Source organism: Pleuronectes platessa, chromosome 22, assembly GCF_947347685.1.
Source record: "Pleuronectes platessa chromosome 22, fPlePla1.1, whole genome shotgun sequence".
Taxonomy (NCBI): Eukaryota; Metazoa; Chordata; class Actinopteri; order Pleuronectiformes; family Pleuronectidae; genus Pleuronectes; species Pleuronectes platessa.
In genome coordinates this window covers 12,153,399-12,173,874 of record NC_070647.1, presented here as the reverse complement: position 1 = coordinate 12,173,874, position 20,476 = coordinate 12,153,399, and the positions used below count along the sequence as shown (strand labels likewise).

The 20,476-nt window shown below is 42.3% G+C and overlaps 3 protein-coding genes across 5 annotated transcripts; 1 reads left to right on the top strand and 2 right to left on the bottom strand.

Moving 5' to 3' along the window:
• Positions 1 to 517: 517 nt before the first annotated feature.
• LOC128428502 (uncharacterized) lies at positions 518 to 9,047 on the top strand. Of its 3 annotated transcripts, none has more exons than XM_053414697.1 (11): positions 519 to 969; positions 2,105 to 2,244; positions 2,365 to 2,448; positions 2,979 to 3,092; positions 3,175 to 3,249; positions 3,948 to 4,076; positions 4,305 to 4,397; positions 4,487 to 4,519; positions 4,673 to 4,744; positions 4,920 to 4,982; positions 5,080 to 9,047. In XM_053414697.1, the coding sequence occupies exons 2-11, from the start codon at positions 2,149 to 2,151 to the stop codon at positions 5,584 to 5,586; spliced, it is 1,266 nt and encodes a 421-aa protein (XP_053270672.1). In that variant the 5' UTR covers positions 519 to 969; positions 2,105 to 2,148; the 3' UTR covers positions 5,587 to 9,047. The 3 variants fall into 3 exon arrangements, with proteins under 3 accessions (XP_053270674.1, XP_053270672.1, XP_053270673.1); XM_053414698.1 differs by having other exon boundaries at positions 519 to 1,020; XM_053414699.1 differs by lacking the exon at positions 4,305 to 4,397 and having other exon boundaries at positions 518 to 969.
• Positions 7,603 to 15,118, bottom strand: zgc:113263 (uncharacterized protein LOC503753 homolog). Its single transcript, XM_053414696.1, has 18 exons — positions 15,022 to 15,118; positions 14,483 to 14,550; positions 14,130 to 14,373; positions 13,829 to 13,998; positions 13,225 to 13,447; positions 12,992 to 13,140; positions 12,472 to 12,563; positions 12,200 to 12,357; positions 11,972 to 12,117; positions 11,636 to 11,888; positions 11,431 to 11,546; positions 11,095 to 11,326; positions 10,878 to 11,017; positions 10,501 to 10,750; positions 9,888 to 10,018; positions 9,429 to 9,681; positions 9,229 to 9,332; positions 7,603 to 8,424 (listed from the first exon to the last, which is right to left on the bottom strand). Exons 3-18 carry the CDS (start codon positions 14,210 to 14,212, stop codon positions 8,417 to 8,419), a joined length of 2,508 nt encoding a protein of 835 aa, XP_053270671.1. The 5' UTR covers positions 14,213 to 14,373; positions 14,483 to 14,550; positions 15,022 to 15,118; the 3' UTR covers positions 7,603 to 8,416.
• Positions 15,018 to 18,505, bottom strand: LOC128429185 (uncharacterized). The gene is made up of 5 exons (XM_053415466.1): positions 17,581 to 18,505; positions 17,383 to 17,478; positions 16,920 to 17,030; positions 15,846 to 15,969; positions 15,018 to 15,496 (listed from the first exon to the last, which is right to left on the bottom strand). The coding sequence occupies exons 1-5, from the start codon at positions 17,716 to 17,718 to the stop codon at positions 15,018 to 15,020; spliced, it is 948 nt and encodes a 315-aa protein (XP_053271441.1). The 5' UTR covers positions 17,719 to 18,505.
• Between the last annotated feature and the right edge of the window lie 1,971 nt (positions 18,506 to 20,476).

Genomic DNA, 20,476 nt, shown 5'->3' with positions numbered 1-20,476 from the left:
TGGACCAGTGAGGCCAGGTCCTGGGGCCCTTCTCGGCCTCCCTATGCATGCACACACACACACACACACATTCCCAGGAACTGGTGGTTTGGGCGCTCTGTCAGATTTAGACACGTAATTACTGTCCCATCGCTGGAGAATTGTGTGTGTGTATATGGGTATAAGTGTGTCTGTTTGAGTGCACCTTGAGTGTTTTACATGGAGTGAGTTTATGGACAACACAACCGAACTGACTGCCCATGGAAGCAAGTCTAGACCACACTGACAATATTTATTAAATAATCTGTAACCCGGTTAAAAATATTAAGTAATATAATTTCTTCCAAGCATATAAATAGTGTGATTAAAAAAGGTTGAAATTCATTAAAATACTATAGAAGTGTTAAAACAGTTAAAAGTATATATTATGTGTTTATTGTTTTATTTGAAGTATAATGTATCTGTAAACGTAATATGTACCAGCATGTATGGGGTTAATTGAGGTGGGCCGGAACCTAACCTCTGAGGTTGTTTCGGGACGGGAAGAAAAGGGGGGGACGAAAAAGAGGGCGGAGCGAGCAGAGAGAAGACACGCGGAGTATGTAGGAAGAACAGTAACGAAAAGAGACTGTTGTACAGACGTTGAGTGACCAAGTCGTGGAGGCGTTCAACCCGGACTCTCCAGAGGACTCAGTGGTGATTTTCCTGTGGGTGTGAGTGGATTACTCAAACCGTGAGGACGACGTGAAGCTAGAAGCTAACACAGCGGCTAGTTTAGCTCACAGTGACTGTACGAGTTAGCAGCAAGCTACCTATTCAGCAGTGACTGTGGGGAAAGGAGCGTGGAGCTGCAGACGACGAGCGAACACCGCGACATCGGCAGTGACGGGGTTTCGTTTCCTCCGGACGGATCTTCTCCTCAACTCACCTCTTCTCCAACCACCAGCCCATCCCAAGCGACATCCAGGCCTGCACCGATGCACTAAAGGGGTACCCAGGTTTATTTGAAGTAAAGTAATAAGTGCCGGCTTTAGTTATCAGGTGTGTGGGTCCACATATTGCATTTCAGTGAATTTGAGTGAATTGAAGGTTCTGCATTGATATTTTTGGGTTAAAAAGTCTATTGATATCTGTGAATATTTGTGATAGTGTTTCACTAAAACAGAACAAAGGATATTTTTATTTACTGTGTTTACCTGAAAAGAAGAAACAGGGTTATTTCAGTTATTACATTTCTTGCAAAAGAGGTATAATTCCTTTGTTGTGTTTCCTGTGAAAAAAGGGACAATTCAGAGTTTTACCTTAAAAAAGGGAAATTTATTGTGAAGGTTTAACGACAAAAAGAACATTTATATTTTTATTTTATTGTTATATTGCATTAATCATTGCATAAGTAAATAATTGAGAACTTATTTTCTTAAAACCGTGTGTGGTGTATTTCATTTACTTACCTTTAATACACAGAGACCTGAGGGGTGAACATCTTTATGAAAAACAGGTTAAAGGTGAATTTATAAGTAAGTTAAAAACAGTTCATGTGTGTACTTTAAAACAAAAAAAGAGAGATTCAAAACTAACATTAAAACTGAGTTAATCAGCTACAAATCAATAATGTATGGGAAAAAGTAAATACTATAACAAATAATATAATAGTCAGTACTTTTGTTGTGCCACTGAGTGTCTTTATAACTTTGACATTTACTGGACGACTACTGTGGCTTTAAATAAGAGTTTTAAGGTCTTTCCAGCCACTTTAAAACAAAACCAAATTTAGTTATTCACTGGCGCCCCCTAGCGGTCATATATAATTGGTTCATTGTAATCTAGCGTCACAAATACTGAGAGTGAAACTATAATCTAATTGTTTATATTGTATAACACTGCTTCACATTATAGACACAGTACAGGACAGTTTATAAAGCGTCTTGGAAATGAATGAGGGTCAGTTCACGTCAACACATGAGGCCCTTTGGTCCTGTCTCACTCACAGTCACAGCACAGTTAATCCCCTCGAGGGTCTAGAACTCTGGATGTGCTCTCAGCCTCTTCAAGAGGGGCGGGGTCTAGACAGGCAGACACCCTCTCATCCCTTACCTCACAGTGAAACATCTGCCCGCTCTCACAGTGACAACAGGGTGCAGGCAGCTGGGGAATCAAACCTGTGAAGACATGGCTGCTGAGGACAGGGACGAAAAGACACAGAAGGTTTACAGGACACCCAGCGCAGGACTGTGGACTGCTACTGGGCTGGTGATGGTATATTTGGTAAATATTTTATTCACCAGATAGAGAGATAGATGGAGAGGATAAAATAAACTTTGTCACTTTCTATCACTTTTAATAAGAATGAAATTACTTTCCTAATATGGTAATGTTGTTTTCTAGGTGTTGGCTGTGGCGGTGTCCATCTTGAAGGAGTCAGGACATCTCCTAAACAACCAGAGCTTTGAATGTGGGCACAGTGAGGAGGTAAAACCACTCAGGCGTCTTTGACATTGGTTGTTTGTTGCATCATAAAGAATTTATATATATAATATATATAATACATACAAGAGAATAAGACAATAACCTAGGACCATGTTTCAAATGTGTCTAAATGTATTTTGGTCCTCATGAGCGTTAAATATCATTTAGATAAACATCTCTCAACTATAAGGGCGAAAATAAATTTATATTATCTTTATTATAATTACAGTATTAGCACACATTATATCTTAGATGATTTCCTAAATTAAGGAGAGATCGAATGTGTTTCGAAAACCATTTGTAAGATCAAAGGTAAATAAATATACAAATAATAGTTGCTTTAAGTAGCAGCCACAAATATGACTGGTCATTATTTGTCTTTGACTAATATTGATGCAATACCTGCGATTTGGTTCAGAATTTGGAAGCTATATCTCCTCCAATAAAACATCAACTTGACACAATTAAGATTTGATACTCAGACCTTGTCAGTGTCCTTGTCCATTCTGATGTGACCGTGGTTTGTTCTACAGTCCAGGCTGACCCAGGAGACCTTTCTGGTGTCTCTGTGGACAGGCATGGCTGTGCCCATCTGTTTCATGCTACTAATGAACATCTGGATAAAGGGGACCTTTTATGCACCACTGGTATGTATCTCCCTCTGTGTGTGTGTGTTCACCCAGAGAAAAAACTGCATTAAACTCATGTTCCTCTCTTTTGTTGTCACAGTCACTGTTTGCGATCTTTGTCGTGTTTGTGGCTATGACCGTTTCCTTTGCAAAGACTTGGGAGAAAGAGAATCAGGTTAGTAAATCCCATTTTGATTATATAGCTCAAAAAACTTTAAACAAAGATGGACGACCCGTCTCCACTTCCTCCCACTTTCTAGAAAGCGAAAATATCTTGGATCATGGGTCCTGCCATCTTCTAGCACGATTTGGAGCCATGGTCTGTTCGGTAGCGGTCGTCCTGTCCTGTCGATTCACTCGTCTGACCAATCACAAGTTCTCAGCTGTCAATCATGAGGGGTTAATTTGTTTTTATCTAGCATCAAAATGACAGAGACCATCTTTGAGAAATATTATTTGACGTGTACTTGGACTATTTTGTTTGATCCACTCCACTAACATAGAGGAGAAGGGTATTTTGACATCGACTGCAGCCAGCCACCAGGGGGCGATCAAGATGATTTGGCTTCACTTTTGGGAGCTGTCAAGTAATCAATCTTCATGCAGGATTATGGTTCAGCTGAATTGACAAATATCTTCACCCACAGTTGATTTACTACAGGGGCTTTTTTTCCAGAGCTTTCATCCACATTTTGACTTCCTTTGATGCAAAAGTTTGACCTTTTTTGGAAATGTATTTATTCGCTTTTCTCGTGTTGGTGATCAACTCCATCTACTGAGGAGGATCGTGAACTGTGGCTTAACGTTAGATAGATAGATGTATACCTATACAAGGACTTATAAATATTTGTAGGTCTTTCTGTTCTCCTGCAGGACATAGAAGAATTTAAAGATCGCTACCTGGAACTGATCCCTCTGACTGACGTACCGGGAATAAATCAATCTCACGTGAATGATAAGAACTGTACCATGCTCAGTAACGTTTACCGCTGGCAGGCTGAGGTAAGGAAATAAGACTTACTTCTTGTATGGGAAGTTTTTTAACGTGTTCTTACGTGTGTGTGTGTGTGTGTGTGTGTGTGTGTGTGTGTGTGTGTGTGTGTGTGTGTGTGTGTGTGTGTGTGTGTGTGTGTGTGTGTGTGTGTGTGTGTGTGTGTGTGTGTGTGTGTGTGTGTGTGTGTGTGTGTGTGTGTGTGTGTGTGTGTGTGTGTGTGTGTGTGTGTGGCCCAGTTTGAATGTTGTGGACTTGAAGGCTATCAGGACTGGGGGCTTTTGATCCCAGATTCCTGTTTGTGTGAAGGAGAGGACAAGAGCACTGGATGTGTGAGTCGCTCTCATTTAAAACTAAAAAGTATCATAAAACAACATAGTGTATATTTTACAGTGTCTTGATCTTTTCCTGTCTGTTTTAGGTTGGAGCTGGAAACAGCCTAGTTTACGAGAAGGTAAAATGTAGTTAGAGATGAGAGAACTGAAAAAATTGATTAATTGATTGATAAAGTAAAGAGTGAGGGAAGAACTTCTCCAATTTCAACATTTGGTGACTTTTTTTGTTTAATTCTGTGTGTGTTTGTGTGTGTGTGTGTGTGTGTGTGTAGCCTTGTCTCCCTACAGTCCTCTCCCTTGTAGAAAAACGTAGCTCCACCCTTTGGACCGTCATGATAACTTGGGTAAGACTGTACATTACAATTAGACTCAGATGAATAATTAGACAGTTAAATGTGTAATTGTGTGTAATCTTTCTCAAATCTCTTATTTTGTAGACCTTCGAAGAAAAGATTTAAAGGTTACAAAATAATTTATAGGTGGATTATATCAGATTTTCTCACAATTGTTATTTTTCAGATCACTATCGTCGGTGTTCCAGCTTCCATGTTTGTGTTCCTCATGGCGCGGTGCTGCTGTTGGGTGAGTAGCTGCAAAGACATGAAGGTAAAATGAGACAGATTTGGTCAAATATTAACATGATGTATCAAAGCGACACTTCTCTGCCTTGTGTTGTCAGGTGTGTTGTGAAGACTGCTACTACAAACTGGGACTTTGGATTTTCAAACTGAGCGGAGGAGTGGAGATGATCCCAGTGGTGTTCATCCGAAAGGACAATGATAAGCCGCCTGAGGATGGAAATGGGAATGAGGAGGAAAGAGAAAGCTGCAGCAATGGCGTGGTGGTGGATGTGGAGGACGGCACAGGCGAGGAGGGGGCCGATGTTTCCCTGGAGAAAAATGCAGTCACCATGATCCCCATGTCAGAGCTGAGGAGGCTGCAGGAGGAGCTGGAGCCGCCTCCTGTCCAGCACTGGGTTCAGTGTCTGTGCATCATCTCCAAAAAACCCCGCAGCTTCTACACGGTGATGATAGAGGAGGGCTCCCCGCTGCTGCCCGCAGACGCCGTGCTGGCCGACGCCAACAAACCCAGCACGTGTTTTTGGGTTGACGGACCCCACTTTTTCTCATTGGAGGACATTGTTTGGCTGAAAGAGAACGGAAAGAGAAGCAGCCTGCCATTGTAGCGTGACACTGTGCAACACTGTGCACACTGAAAAACATCCAATCCAAAGAATTGTGTTTTTTAAACAAAGGCAGGAGACAGAAGAAGACTTTAACTAAATATCAAAAATTCAGACAACTTTCAGCAGTCAGATTTCAAACATGTATAAGTGCAAAGACAGAATCTTTAACAAGTGAGGCAGGAAAGAAAAAGCTAATGTAGGCTGTGGTTACAGTGATAGAGGCCTTGCGTGTCTTTCTTTTTGCATGAGCTTTGAGTCACTCTCTTTAAATTCAAGTACAAAATAATTCAATATTAGAAAAGACAACTTAGTTTCAGACTTTCACCATCAAGATCAGATATTTCTACTATTGTTTCATCAAACCCTGAGCATCCTGGTATTAGTGGCATGGCTCTCAAGTTAAAAATCACATTACACTCTCATCAAGGGACGCACACACACACACACACACACACACACAAGCACACATACACACACACGCACACAACAGCCTAAAGTAGGTCTTTGTATCTGAAGAATGTAAAAGTATTTTAAGTATATATAAACATTTTAAATATACAATTATTTTCAGTATTACCTTTTGGTGTCTCTACACTTCAAATTTCTCAGAGGATAAAGCTAAAAGTACACGTCTAGAATATTGCAGTATGTGTAATCGGACTGTAGATGCTAGATATTTATTAGCGCAGGAGACATTCCTGTCCATATACAGCCTCCTGTGCCTTCCTGCTTCAGAGTTCTTTATTAGTATTATAAGTATGGCCGTGGTTAAAGCGTGGGACTCGGGTCAACAAAATAAAATGTCAAATCTTCGGCCTTGTGCCGGGAAACGTTGGCGTGTTTAGATGTCGTCGCCTGGCAACGAGCCTCTGGTTTCCCCTCAGCTAATCTAATAGGAGCAGAGCCGGAACCTCTGGCCGACGGCAGCCAGTGTAAACAGCAGTAAATCATCCTGTGTGGCCTCAGGAAATACACAGAGTATTGATCGGAGCCCTGCAGGCTACTCGCTCACGTGAGATTCCTCCAGATAAAATACTCAATATATATATTAATATATATACATTTATACACAGTTACATTTAAAACCAATGCTCGGTTAAAGCAGATGTAATTTCCTTTTTTTTTTTATAAATAACAATGTAAACAAGCAAGAGCAGCAGAGGAACCCAGCAGGGGGCAGCCTCAGGACATCAAATGGAAACAAGCAGCAGCAGACTGCTTGGAAATTAATGAAATTAAATAAAAAAAATTATAAATAGAAAAAATAAATGAAAATAAATGAGTAGTATATTTTCAGCAAATTTCGGCAAGATTTGAGCATGTTAAAGCCCTCAAAAAGCCAATTCATTTGCATAAAAAAAACAATAATATCAAAGGGCCATTTTGTTTGCAAACAGTAGTCATACACAACCTATACACATCATAACAATACATACAAAGAGTGTTAAACATCCATTTGTCCTTTGTTAAAATACAAAAATATATTAAAGTGTGTGTGCCATACACCAGGGCTACAGCTGGTTTAAAAGTCAGACTGCTGAGGGCACAATGATCTTAAAGAGGACAGAAATTGAAGCATGACCACACATTACAATAATAAAACTTGAAAAATTGATCCACGATCTCTGATCCACCGTCATATGGTCCATGATCACATTATAGAATCATTAATGTAATAATTGGTGCATCTGTCTCCCCACATTAACAAACGGAGCCAAAAGAGAGTGAACATTAGATGTATATTGATCTATTGGAAACAAACATGACTTCAATTAATTGATAATGTTCCATTCACCAGACAAAAGTTTGTTGTATCATCTTAAAAGTACAGTACCTATATAACTGTTGAGTTACTCTTGTTACTTATAATCTTATTTAGTTAATCTCTATTAATCTTAATCCAAAGACTTGGCATGACACTGCAGATTCAATATACTTTTAGAAATAAATTATTTCTAAAGATTTTTTGTAGCTCCCACTTTCTTGATCAGAAAAAAAGAAATGAATGGAAAATAGTCACATTTCAAGTTTATTTTAATGAATTCAACAAACTCTACATATTTATGAAAAAAAATAAAAAATGTTAAAGGAAAAACATATTCAAAGTTAATAAGAAAACTTTGGAACACACATGTAAACAGAACCTTTAAATAAATAAATTCTCACTCACCAGAAAATAAACTTAAAGAATTTAAACTTTCAGCAGTCAGATTTCAAACATTTACAAAGAAGTGCAAAGACAGAATATTTAACAAGTGAGGCAGGAAAGAAAAAGCTAATGTAGGCTGTGGTTACAGTGATAGAGGCCTTGCGTGTCTTTCTTTTTGCATGTGCTTTGAGTCACTCTCTTTAAATTCAAGTACAAAATAATTCAATATTAGAAAAGACAACTTTTTTTCAAACTTTCACCATCAAGATCAGATATTTCTACTATTGTTTCATCAAACCCTGAGCATCCCTGTATTAGTGGCATGGCTCTCAAGTTAAAAATCACATTACACTCTAGTCAAGGGACGCAAACACACACACACACACACACACAAACAGACATACACACACACGCACACAACAGCCTAAAGTAGGTCTTTGTATCTGAAGAATGTAAAAGTATTTTAAGTATATATAAACAGAGGCAAAAAGTAAATTCCAGTGAGCCTTGTTAGACTCTGCTCTGTCATCTGTAAACAAACACACACACACACACACACACATAAACACACATACTGCGGAACATATCACAGATTCTGGTTTAATGTCCTTATTATTTTTTCTCCTCTGAATGTGTCTTTGTTTTGCTTCTGCTGTGTCGTCCTCATGATGTTCGACAGCCTCATGACTCTGGTAAAGACAGAAAGTATTTCAATTGTAAACATGACGGTGACCGGTACCAGGCTCAAAAGGGAGGGGGGGGGGGGTCTAAATAGCTTGTATAGCGATAGCTGTTTTACTACAAATATACTATAGAAATGGAAAATCTATGGATTAAAATCTATAGTAAACGCAGCAAAGACATGTTTAAAGGGACTGTTCGACGTCTTGGGAAATGCTTCCTTGCTAAGAGTTGGATGAGATGATTTGGTCAAACAAAACTAGAAATAATATGTTCTTCATTTTACATCGAACAAACACAGAAGGGGTCAGAAACTGAGTATAAGAAAGAAATCTCAGAGGTGGACATTTTTTTTTCCTTTTGTATTTTCAGAACAAATAAAAAAGTAATCAGAGGAAGATATTTAAATATCACCACATATGTGCTAAAGGCGAAAGAATATCTTGTAATCTATTTTCTATTATTATTTATATTTTGACTTTATTCTCAACTTTATTCTCAACATTCTCAATATTTTCTTCTGCAAGATTTAGCTTAGCTTAGCACCAATCCACATGTTGTGTTTCTCTGGTGGTATCACACATCTTATCCAGAGTCCAGCAACACAGTGAATAAACACCTTTCCACAACATGTTAAGTTTGTCCTTGAAAGGTCGCTTATTCAATAGTGTGAAGGAAACCATGGCAACAACATTTGTGTGAGGTATTCAGGACCAAAAAGAGACAAAGCAACAAAACTGACGAATCAACGTCCACATAAAACTGTCAAGGTTTACTTTACTTTTACTTCTTCAGTTGTTTATGATGCTTACCTGCAGTATCGGCTTCTTCAGCCAGGGGGTCGGAGGTCGTCGAGTACTTGTTGCCAAATATCTGCACCAACTGGTCAAAGTACTTGCACTCCTGCTTTTCCCCTCTGAGAACACGAGACAGAATGTTAGAGCTTGCCAGGAAGAACCTGTATTTACAATATGGATCTTTCTGTGAACTACCCCCCCCGCACCGCACTCACTTTCTGCCTTCTAGGAAGTGTCGGAAGTTGGCGCGCAGCCTCTTGATCCGGGTCTGGCACTGCTCCGGACTGCGCAGGTAACCTTGGGTGGCCATGACCTGAGCGATCTGGATGAAGATGTGTTTGTTCTTGGTGCAGCCCTTCAGGTTCTCCTGGATCTCCTCGCTCCCCCAGATGTCCAGCAGGGCCTCGGTCTCCCCGTCGCTCCAGGCCAGCTTGGCGCTGTCAACCACCCACTGGTTACTGGAGGCGGCTAAAACAGCAGGAGTCACAGATTATTATCATTTACGGAACGTGATTTGAATGATAGCGAATGTTAAAAGTTGTACAGAGGCCTAGAGGCATCACAAACAGTTATAAATCTATTAACTAGTAGGTTTAAATGAGTTGCTTCTGTATATCTACACCGGAAAAACTGTGGTGTATCGACTGTGGATTTTCTTTTCCATTTTGTTCCACCTTTGTTTTGGCTCGGTTCAGGGGACATGTCCTCCGCCTCCTCTGTGGCCGACGTGTCTGCGACCGAGCCGTCGACTTTCAGCTCCTTCCGGAAGATTTGCTCCATCTCATTGAAGTACTTATAATCCTCCCTGAATGGAAACAATTCATTGAAACTTTTAAGTCACCACCAGACAACTCAAATATAATTTCCATTGCCTATGATCAGAGGGAGTCCCCCAAATGTCTGTCACAATTACAACACAGAGAAGTTTAGACAACAAACGTTTAGTCATGGTCACATTGCCTCCAAACAAAAAATCATTTTAAAATGGCTGCTTTATCAATGACATTCAAGTCTCAAAGTCCTAAATCTGAATTAATATTGTTTCATGGACCGGTTCCAAATGAAGCCAAAACATCGACCCCTGGTGGCTGGCTGCAGTATAGGCTTCATGTTTGCACACAGGTCAAACTATAAAGTTGAGATGTTCGTACCCATATAGCTTAATTTTTAAAGAACAGAGTTTGTTTCAGATCTAACCAACTAAAATTGCTTCATGTTTCAAAATACAACAATTATCAGAACAATTTAAATGATTAATAAGAATCCCAGTTTATGGTCTTGACTTACTTCTCATGCAGGAAGCCGTGCTTGAGGCGCTTGATGCGGGTGTAGCACTGCTCCGACGTCCTGATGAACCCTCGGTTGCCCATCTTCTCGGAGACGTACTCAAACACGTGGCGGTTTTTCAGGCAGCCCCTCAGCGTGAGCTGGACGCTGTCCTCGCCCCAGATCTCCAGCAGGGTGCGCGTCTCCTGGTCCGACCAGGGCATCTTCCTGCTCAGGTCGACCAGCAGGTGGCTGGTGGAGGGCTGCTCGTCTGAAAGGAGAAAACGATACCTTGGTTATTGTGTATTAGTGTTAAATATACACATTACTTGTACAGAAACACAGTGATGTGTGTAATACAAATGTGCACAAATGGTTGTGATTATATTTATCCCTACACAAGTCAGGATCATTGTCCATAAAGGGCTGTAAGGTGGCGTCAGCAGCTGAACTGTCCATGTCTGACACAACAGTGTTGTCCCCAAGCACCGGAGCCAGAAGATGGAAGTATCGAAACGCCGCGGGACGTCCTCCGTTCCTACGAGACGTGAATGAAAGGTGAGCTGGGAAACCATGAGCCAAGCATTCAATCATCCCTCCATTTTCATTTTCTACCTCCGGCTGTTGCAGTAGCGCCTGTAGGTCTTCTTCAGCCGTTTGATCCGGGAGTGGCACTGATCCGCTGACCTCGGGAATCCAATCGTGGTCATTTTCTCCGATATGTCGGCGAATATGTGGCCGTTGCGGACGCAGGTTTTCAGGCTGTGCTGCACGTCGTCCTCGGCCCACACCTCCACGAGAGAGACCGTCTCCTGCTCCGTCCACACTGTGTTCAAACCATCCATCCCTTCATCAGACAGAGAGAAAAAGAGGACGTCGGATCAGTGGGTGGATGTTTATCTGAAGGAACATTTCTTACACTGCAGAGGAAATGGATGAAAAGGACTGTACCTGGCTCCGGATCGGCTTGTTGCTCTCGTTCATCATAATCATCCATAGAAACCGCCTCCTGGCCCAGGATTTGTTCCAGCTGGTTGTAGAATCTGTAATCTACTCGTCTCCCAGATCTATAAGATGCGGCAGGAGATAAGAACATTCATCATGATAGTGGATTATATTTAGAAACATAGAAAAAGAACAGAAGGACTCCTCTCACTTCTTTCTGTCGTAGCACTGTCGAAAGTTGTTCCTCAGGGCCTTGACTTTCCAGCGGCACTGCTCCGAGGTCTTGGAGAAACCGAGCTCCTCCAATCTCCCCGAAATGTCGGCGTACACGTGTCCGTTGTGGACGAACCCCCTCAGCGTCCTCTGGACGTCCACCTCGCCCCAGATGTTGATGAGCGCCAGCGTCTGCTCGTCAGACCACGTGCCGGACGCTGGCTTCTCTGTCGACATGCTGATTTCTCCTTCTTTCCACGGACACACAGAGACATTCACGGTCTGATCTCACTGATTCTCTTTGCTCTCATATCGAGTGGACAGTGATATTTACCTGTTTCCGTCACTGATTCACTGTTGGAGTCCTCTGATATTTCGATGGAGTCAGGTATCACAGTGGAAGACGTCGACGGCTGCTTGTCCAGGATCTGTTCCAGCAGCTCGTAGAACTTGAAATCGACTCGATCTGTCCCCGGTGAGCTGCAGACGGTGGAGACAGTTGTATTGATCCTCGTGTCGAGAATACAGCTCAGAAAACAAAACAGAGACTTTCTTTTTGTACCTCATGTTTTCTTGACACTGGCGATAGTTGGATTTGAGCCGTTTGATGCGGGTGTGGCACTGGTCTGCGCTGCGGGAGTAACCATTGGCTAAGAGCTTCTCTGAGATCTGAGTGAAGATGTGGCCGTTGTGAGGGTAACGTCCCAGGCACTGCTGGACCTGAACACAGGACAAACTCTTATTAAAGGTAGCGACAGACAGAAAGATTTAAAATCACTTTTACAGGTCATCATGTAAAATGCTGGACTTTCATCATGATCCATGGCTCTGTACCTCCGGGTCTCCCCATATCTCCAGAAGGATGACTGTCTCTTTGTCCGACCAGGCCACTTTCTTCCTGTCTTCTTGAACCCCCACAACAGAATCTGAGGAGACAGAAATCTGAATAAATAATGAGGCAAAAGGGCTTTGGGACAATAAAGATTAATTTAATATAAAGATCCACTAACATTAAGCTATATAATAATAGTAATGATAATAATAATAATAAAACATACAGTCTAGTATGAATCACCCAAACATATTTTCCCTGTATCCATTACGCTCTTTTTGAGGACTAAATCTTGCAGAAAGTAAATAAATATTGTTAATGTGTTTGTTCAATAATAGTTTTGGGTTTTAAACTTTAATTAAGATTCCTTGCTCGACATCATCCGGGGCTTTAGTAGAACATAAGTCACAATAAGAAAGAATAAAAATCAGTTACACCAGAGTCTTAAAACCACTGAATCAATGCAATCTAAGCTGCTCTCCTGCGCCCCCTGCAGCCAGTAGAGAGAATAACTGTGTTCACCGGTCTCATTGTGGGAGTAGGCCGAGAAGTCGTTGTCTTCGAGCTCTCCTGGGATTTCATTCATCTGCGCCGCTGGAGAAAAGTCCTTCACTAGAATTCTCCCCAGCTCGTTGTAAAACTTGCACTCAACACGCGTCAGTCCTTTCAAGCTGCAGAACAGAATAAAGAAAAGACGTTTAAAATCAACAGAAATCTTTGTTTCCCTTCGTTCTCTCTGCTGCAAACACACATACTTGTTCTGGTAGCACTGCCTGAAGTTTGATTTCACCCTCTTGAGCCTCGTCTGGCACTGCTCCGGCGTCCGGGAGAAGCCCTGAGTCGCCATCTTGTTGGAGATGATGGAAAAGATGTGTCCGGTTCTGTGCATCCCCCTCAGCTCCTGCTGCATCTGGTCGTCGCCCCACGTGTGTATGAGGGTCAACGACTCCATGTCTGTCCACGGGACGCTTCGAGTACCTCAAGAAATATAGAAGACATTGTTTAGTATAATAAAGTTAAATCCGTCATTTTAATAGAGCCAGGTATTTTGTGGTCGATGGAGGTTTATTTTGGGACTTTTAGGATAAGCAGGCAATAGAAAAAAATAACAAGAATAATCATATGGAGAGTGGAAACAAAAAGTTCTGTTAAGATCATTTCTGAGTTGAGTTGAATGAAAATTACGTTTTTTAAGGATAGAAACTATATAATAAATATGTAAAATGAACATTTTAATGTTTTGATGTATGTACACAGTATGAAAATAAGGCTCATCCCAAAATATATATCAAAAATAAAGTATTTATAGTTGCAGTCGTGACTTAATGAACTTTTCTAATTATAAAAAAGTGACGCTACCTATTTCCTGACGGCTCGTGTGCCCCAGAACCTGCAGGTCATCATCGGCCTCGTCCTCATCAGGGACCTCCTCCACGTCGTAGGTGACTTCAGGTAGAGCAGAAGGAGCGGAGGAGCGGAGGATGCTCTCCAGCCGCTCGTAAAACTTATGCTCCAGCTTTGAGTTTCCTCTGGTGACAGATCAGGGCGAAGACAACAGGGGATTTATCAAAGAGTCGCTTCAGTTTTTTCAGTAGTTTCACAAGTTTTGCCAGAAAGAACATCTGCAGACATCTGACAAACGGTGACATTCAATACGCACTTGTTCTGACGGAAGCATTTCTTCAGCCGCTTGATCCTCGTCTGGCACTGTTCCACCGTTCTCATGTAGCCCCTCTCCGCCATCTTGTGTGCGATCTGTGTGAATATGTGGCGGTTTTTGAAGCAGCCCTTCAGCGCCCGCTGCACCGAGTCCTTCCCCCAGATGTCGAGCAGGTGCAGCGTCTCCTCGTCCGACCAGGGAACCTTTGTGTCCGCTACAACCGGGAAAGAGCCTTCCTGAGAGTCTGAAATAAAACAAAGGAGATCGTCTGAAAACATGAGCTTGAACGTAAAGAACCAAATATCCACTAATACACACAGTCATATACACATATATATATAAAGAGTACAAACCTGTATATTCTCCTAATATCGAGATGAGAGGAGATTCACCTGAATTCTCATCATCCAATGAGGAATCACTGTAAAACACACAAAAGATTAATTAAAAAATAATTCTGTCTTTCTATGATCCAGAAAAAGTGTGTGTGTGTGTGTGGGGGGGGGGGGGCTGTTTGGATTTGTAGTTGTGCCCACTTGCATTTATAGTATATATATATATGTACATCACCTGTATTAACAGGTGTACATTATGTATACAATAAACATATTCTCTATAATTTCATAAATTTGGATTTCATTTTTGATTTTACACTTATATATGCATCTGTGATTAATACAGTTTATTCTTATCTTATCTAACTATTGTGATGAATTGAATTTATACCAAGAACGTAAATGAAATAAGATTTTAAACAGATTTTTGGGCCAGAGGGGACAAAGTGTAGATGGTTAAAAAATGCACAAAAAAAAAAAAATCAAAAATAAAGATGAAGTGACAAATAATTTTAAGTCTTCATGTGAAATGAGCGAAACGTTTCCAGGACTCTTACAAAAAAGCCGGGAAGTCGACAGGCAGCTTGGCGGGAATGTCCACACCACCGCTCAGCTTCCTCTTCCTGAGAACCCTCCCTCCTCTCAAGCTGTGGCCGTCCCCATTGGCCGCCGAGCCTGCGTCGCCGCTCTCGGTGGGTGCGGTGAGGTCTATGGTGTCGTCACATGGCCCGGCGCTAATTGAGTTCTGCACCTTCCTCTCCTGAGAGCCGCCGCCGCCGCCTTGAACCTGCAGCTGCCATCTGCCGGAGTTCTTTGTCTCCATGAGGCTTTGTCTGATCGTGTCAGAGCTCCTCCTGCACGCCAGCTCCAGGCTGCTGGTGCCGATGGGAGGGTCCGGACGCCCTTTGTGCTGTGGAGAGGCCGAGTCTTTGAGAGGAGGCGAGGAGGAGGTGGTGTTGGTGGCAGGTTTGGCCCCAGGAGGTAGCGACAGGGAGGAGAGGATGCAGTCGTCCATCGGTAACAATCGAGGATCTGAGGTTGAGAGGAAGATGATGAATTAGGCCGCTGAGAGAGAAAGAACATGTCCAAACTGGAATTTAACTAAATGTGAGGATAAAGGTGAAAAGGTCGTCTGAGTGAATCTTAACTCTACTGTTTGAAAGTCATACTTTATCATCTCATCTTTGCTCAGGGACTCATTTTTTGGGGAAATGTGGGAAATTAAAAGAACAGTGTGTAACTTCTGCCATCAGAGGTCTCTCATTCAAAACAACAGGGAAAGACCTGGTTTGAACACATGGTGAAAAAGCGTGGGATCATGGGAGATCATGTTTCTACAAACCCCCCCCCCCCCACCACTCCTGTGAGCCTGCAGCCGCACCTTTCTCCTCAAAGTGACCGAGGTTCCTGTGGTGCTCCAGCACAGCCTTCATGTCCTCTGGGGGGAAGAAGGATTGTAAACATTCGTCCAGGAATGACGGAGCGTCTCCGAGCAGAGCAGCCAACTGAGAAGAGAGATCCGGTTACAGGGTTTCAGTGACACTGCATTCATTCACTACACCTGTACTTTTATCTTTAAGCAGACAAATATCAAACGGAGGTTAAATGACAACTCGGTGCACGTGTTTTTCTTGACATGCAAACATTATTAACTTTTTCCTGATATTTGTGTTAATGCTGGAAATGTGATCAACACCACATGAGAAGTAATTCATGTAGATGTGGCTTCGTGTGTATTTTCCCTCATTATCTCTCACCTAGAGTTTCCTACAGTGCGACTGCTGCAGTCCAGCTTTGTTGTGTGTCTAAGTGCACGGTATAAAAATAGGTGGAGAGGAGGGAGCAGTCTACAGGGACACCGTGGTGCACCTGCGTCCGCTTTACCCCCCTCTACATCTGTCACTGGGTCAGTGGTGCAGAAACAGGAGCCTCTACACTGGGCACTGAAATCCATGTGGACCAATCAAATGTGTACATTTATACCTTTAGTATTACTAAAGAAATTACACTTTTATTGTGCTTTATTGTGATAAATTGTATTGAGATGTGATAGTAGCTCAAATCTGTCTTGTTAAATGAGGCTGACGACAACAGAAAAGCTAGAGAGTGGAAATGAGAAGACAAACATTTGAACTTTACTTCATATCAGCACGAGAGATAATAATAACAACATGTGTAAAAATACACCACATGTTTGAGCGTTAGTTTATCAGATGTGTTGGTGAAATTCAAACAAACACAAATGTACGAGAGGTAAGTAAACTTTTTAATGGTTTATCATGTTTTGCTATGTTTTTACTGTCCGTTATTTTGTTTGGAGTATTACACAAAAACTACTGAATGGATTTCCACAGTTCATGTTCTTTAACACTGTGAGCTGGTTCATTTTTAGTTTTAGTATTTGAGTGTGTGCAGCTGGGATTTAAGGAGACTGAAGTGTGTGCTATACTGGTACCTGTGTGAAATCTGGAACTGGCAGCAGCTCGTCCAGTCTCGATATAAATTCCCACACCAGCATCTCCAGCGCGGCGTCGTACTTTGGCCCGAAGTACACGGGGAAGATCTCCTACAAAACACAAAAGAGCGAGAGAATTTGTGAAGAGTCGGATTTCATTTCAACTTGAATTTGTAGCTCCTCGGTTTGTTTACTGTACCACAGTGTGTGTACCTGAACTTGTTGCCTTGTTTTAGAACATAAGAAAATTAAAAAACCTGGAGGATTCTAGTTTTAAGGTAGTAATGGGACTTTCCGAGGAGCAGACGACTGCACAGCGAATGAAGCTCTGGACCTGTATCTGCAGGATGTTGTGTATTACAGTGCTGCTACGTGATTGTCCAGGTGTAACAGTAAATGTGTGTATTTCCCCACAATTGCTTGAAGTAAAGTAACAAACACACAAGCAGTGATCGCGACTCACCTCGAAAAAATATTTTCTTTCAGACGGGTCCTCCAGTAATGAGTGCACAAGCTCCACAAAGTTCACCTCAGACTCTTCCACCTGGTTGATGGTCACCTGACACACACACACACACACACACATACACACAAAGTATGACAACATTGTCAACTAAACCACTGCATATTCATTTCAGTTCTCCAGCTGCACTTGACTCACATGGTGATCCTTGGCCGTGCTGACAGGAGCTTTGATTCGGTCCAGGTGAGGCTGGATGGTCTGCATGTCCGCCGGGTGCTCGCCTCGACACATCTCCAGAACCAGCTTCAGGGACACACACAGACAAATAGCACACATTAAAACAGACCTGATTGTGAACCCTCTGCTGGGCTCGTCAGGTGGAGGCTATGTGGTTCCATGAGGGGACTTCTAAGCATCTGAGGAGATATGCGCTGTACTGAGGGAAAGTCCTGTTCACATTGTGAAACGGGGCTTTTTTTAACATGTTAGTAAATTTCTCAAGAAATAACACAAAGAAAACCCTCAGACATTAGAACATTGATCATATCTAGGAACAGGAGACATTGTGAATCAAGGTTAATATTCAGTTCCTTCCACTACATCAGATAATGAGTATTTTAAGTTTAATATAAACAGTTTGTGTACATGATATATCTCTGATCTCAATTCAGTATATGTAATAAGATGATAATGTGGCCAATGGGCCTTGGTGGAGCTCGGAGCTCCCCGACTGCCTTTCTGGTTTGTCTTTGTTTTAATTTGAATTATAAATTTTACACACTTTAATGGTGTTGGACTTTTTCTGCAATGTTTGACCTGTTGCTACACTGCCCACCTGATGTAACTCAAATAAAGATCTTTGTGAACTCGTGAGATATTACCGTCCTGTCTTATGCTTTTCCTTTAGCTTTGAATTCAGCCTGTGTAAAAAAAACACCCCCCTCCAAATGAGAGCAACTGGTGAATGAGGTGTCCTCCCAGTGTGATGTATCAGTGAACACATACAGACCCTGGCCCTGAGTCCCAGGACGAGCTGAGCCCTCTGACTGTAGCTCATCAGCTCGGGGACCAGCTCCGTCACCATGGTAACAAACTCCTCCAGCATCCCATAGTGATCCACCAGTCCCTGCTGCACGACCTGCCACACTGCAGCCGACAGGAGCTGCAAGGGAGGAGCCAGGAGGCGGAGGTAACGGAACGGGAGATCATCACCTGAAATGGAGGAGGGGGGGAACAAAGAGGAGTGAAACAACCTGATGTTTGAAAGACCCACCATGAACCACAGCATGAGAGGAAAACAAGAGCAGATCCTTCATCATATCAGGATTCTATATAACAACACATGAAACATGACTGAGGGCAAATCAGACACGTGATCTTTGACCTTTGGAACAGTTTCTAACACGGAGACTGAGTCATGTACATGTTGTTATAATGTTTCACATGTGATGTAGCGTTTGTAGATGGTCATTTGTTTTCTGTTGTGCATGACTCAAAAATGTGTGAGCGTCTATCACTTCAACTAGAGTCTGTATGAATAATCTTGGTTATCTATATGAAAGGTCACACATGTGGAATAATCAGTATAGATGTTACTCGGTAAATTAAGACGTAAGATTTCATGTCCACTTACAAACATATACAAAAAACTAGTAAATATCCCCCATGACTTCAAATCATAATATTCATATTCCAACATCTGAGCAGGATCTGTTCCACATTTAACTCTCTTAAAGATAAGCTCATCTGATAAACTAAACTAATCCACAGAGATTGATTATTTTACCTACACAAAAAACAAACAGTCTACATGATTATATCGCCATTGTACAATATTGTTCTATTACAGTTATCATTTTATTACCTATGTGCTAGTATCTTATTGCTTTAATGCTGCATTTTAATGTTATATGGTATCATTTTATTCCACTATCCTATTTGCCTCAGTCAGGAATGCTTTATTACTGATCCTGACATCCCTAGACTTTTGTGGACACAATCTTTTAAGGGCTGCACGGTGGAAAAGAAAATCGTTGCTCGTGCATGTGACCGTACTCTTACTCCACAGTGAGTTTTGAGGAAGTGTGCACGTGTCAAACTCCTGCACAGGAAGAGCTTGTGATATGTTTGATTTCTGCAAACACACAAAAAGACGATGATCCGAAGCGAGCTTTAAAAAAGTATAAGCAGCAGCAGCAGTGGTTCACACACAAACACATGCACACTGTTCGATTCCAGCACCACAACAAGCAGACCTGTGTGTCAACCCCCTGACACCTGACATGCAGCTGAACCCACAGTGCAGGAGTGAACTTGTGTTCAGCTGCTGACCTGACTGTGCAGCATGCATCAAACTCACTGCTAACGGGGCTTCACACCGGAGCTGCTGCATCTCTAACACAACACAACACAGACACAGACCCACACATGCAGCATAAAGACATGCAGACAAATCCCCCCTCCCCGGTGGTGGAGCGACAGAGAACATGGTGCACGTTCGGTCCCGCAACGTGCACACAGAAGCCCTGCAGAGGATCTATGCTGTGAATCCACATGTGCGGAGGTCAACGCGCACATCTGGGATTCTTCCGAAGCTCGTTCTTCATGTGTGTGTTCACGCACCTCGACTGATTCCACTTTCAGTTCCTCGTTTTGTTTCCATCGAGCAGCTGACGGGGAGAGGGAGGGGGGGAGGAAAAAACCCGAGCGGACCTCCGGCTGCAGCGATCCCGATCACAAAGATATAAATATGCTTATGGTAAAAAAAAATGGCGCTTATTAGTGAGCTTCCGCTAATTGGCGCCGGTGGGAGAACGCAGGTCGCGGCTCGTGTGGCGGCATTGATCGGGTTTGTGAGGAGGACGGAGGAGAACAAAGGTTTCTGGTCTCATCCGCCTCAGTCCAGATCGAGACAAGCCCTCTTTCCTGGTTGGCTGACGAAGACCGGATCGGCCCGGGCGTTCAGATCCACCGGCGCTAGGTGGCGCTGTTGTATAAGGGTACGGGGACGTGAGACTGTTTGGTATGGCGAGTGCATGGATGAGGTTTGATTAATGTGGGTGAGAGAGGTTCTTACCACAATGACCCAATGCAA

What these genes read in the sequence shown, in the direction of transcription:
- LOC128428502 (XM_053414697.1), top strand. Translation starts at nt 2,149, where the DNA reads ATGGCTGCTGAGGACAGGGACGAAAAGACACAGAAGGTTTACAGGACA. An exon ending in GGCTGGTGATGGTATATTTG is followed by an intron (nt 2,245 to 2,364) that starts GTAAATATTTTA and finishes GTTGTTTTCTAG; the next exon opens with GTGTTGGCTGTGGCGGTGTC. An exon ending in GGACCGTCATGATAACTTGG is followed by an intron (nt 4,745 to 4,919) that starts GTAAGACTGTAC and finishes GTTATTTTTCAG; the next exon opens with ATCACTATCGTCGGTGTTCC.
- LOC128429185 (XM_053415466.1), bottom strand. Translation starts at nt 17,718, where the DNA reads ATGTGTGCTATTTGTCTGTGTGTGTCCCTGAAGCTGGTTCTGGAGATG. An exon ending in CAGTTCCAGATTTCACACAG is followed by an intron (nt 15,970 to 16,919) that starts GTACCAGTATAG and finishes CTCTCTTCTCAG; the next exon opens with TTGGCTGCTCTGCTCGGAGA. An exon ending in CGGTCACTTTGAGGAGAAAG is followed by an intron (nt 15,497 to 15,845) that starts GTGCGGCTGCAG and finishes TCTCAACCTCAG; the next exon opens with ATCCTCGATTGTTACCGATG.
- zgc:113263 (XM_053414696.1), bottom strand. Translation starts at nt 14,212, where the DNA reads ATGGCGGAGAGGGGCTACATGAGAACGGTGGAACAGTGCCAGACGAGG. An exon ending in CGCTACTGCAACAGCCGGAG is followed by an intron (nt 11,018 to 11,094) that starts GTAGAAAATGAA and finishes CACGTCTCGTAG; the next exon opens with GAACGGAGGACGTCCCGCGG. An exon ending in GGACAATGATCCTGACTTGT is followed by an intron (nt 10,751 to 10,877) that starts GTAGGGATAAAT and finishes TTCTCCTTTCAG; the next exon opens with ACGAGCAGCCCTCCACCAGC.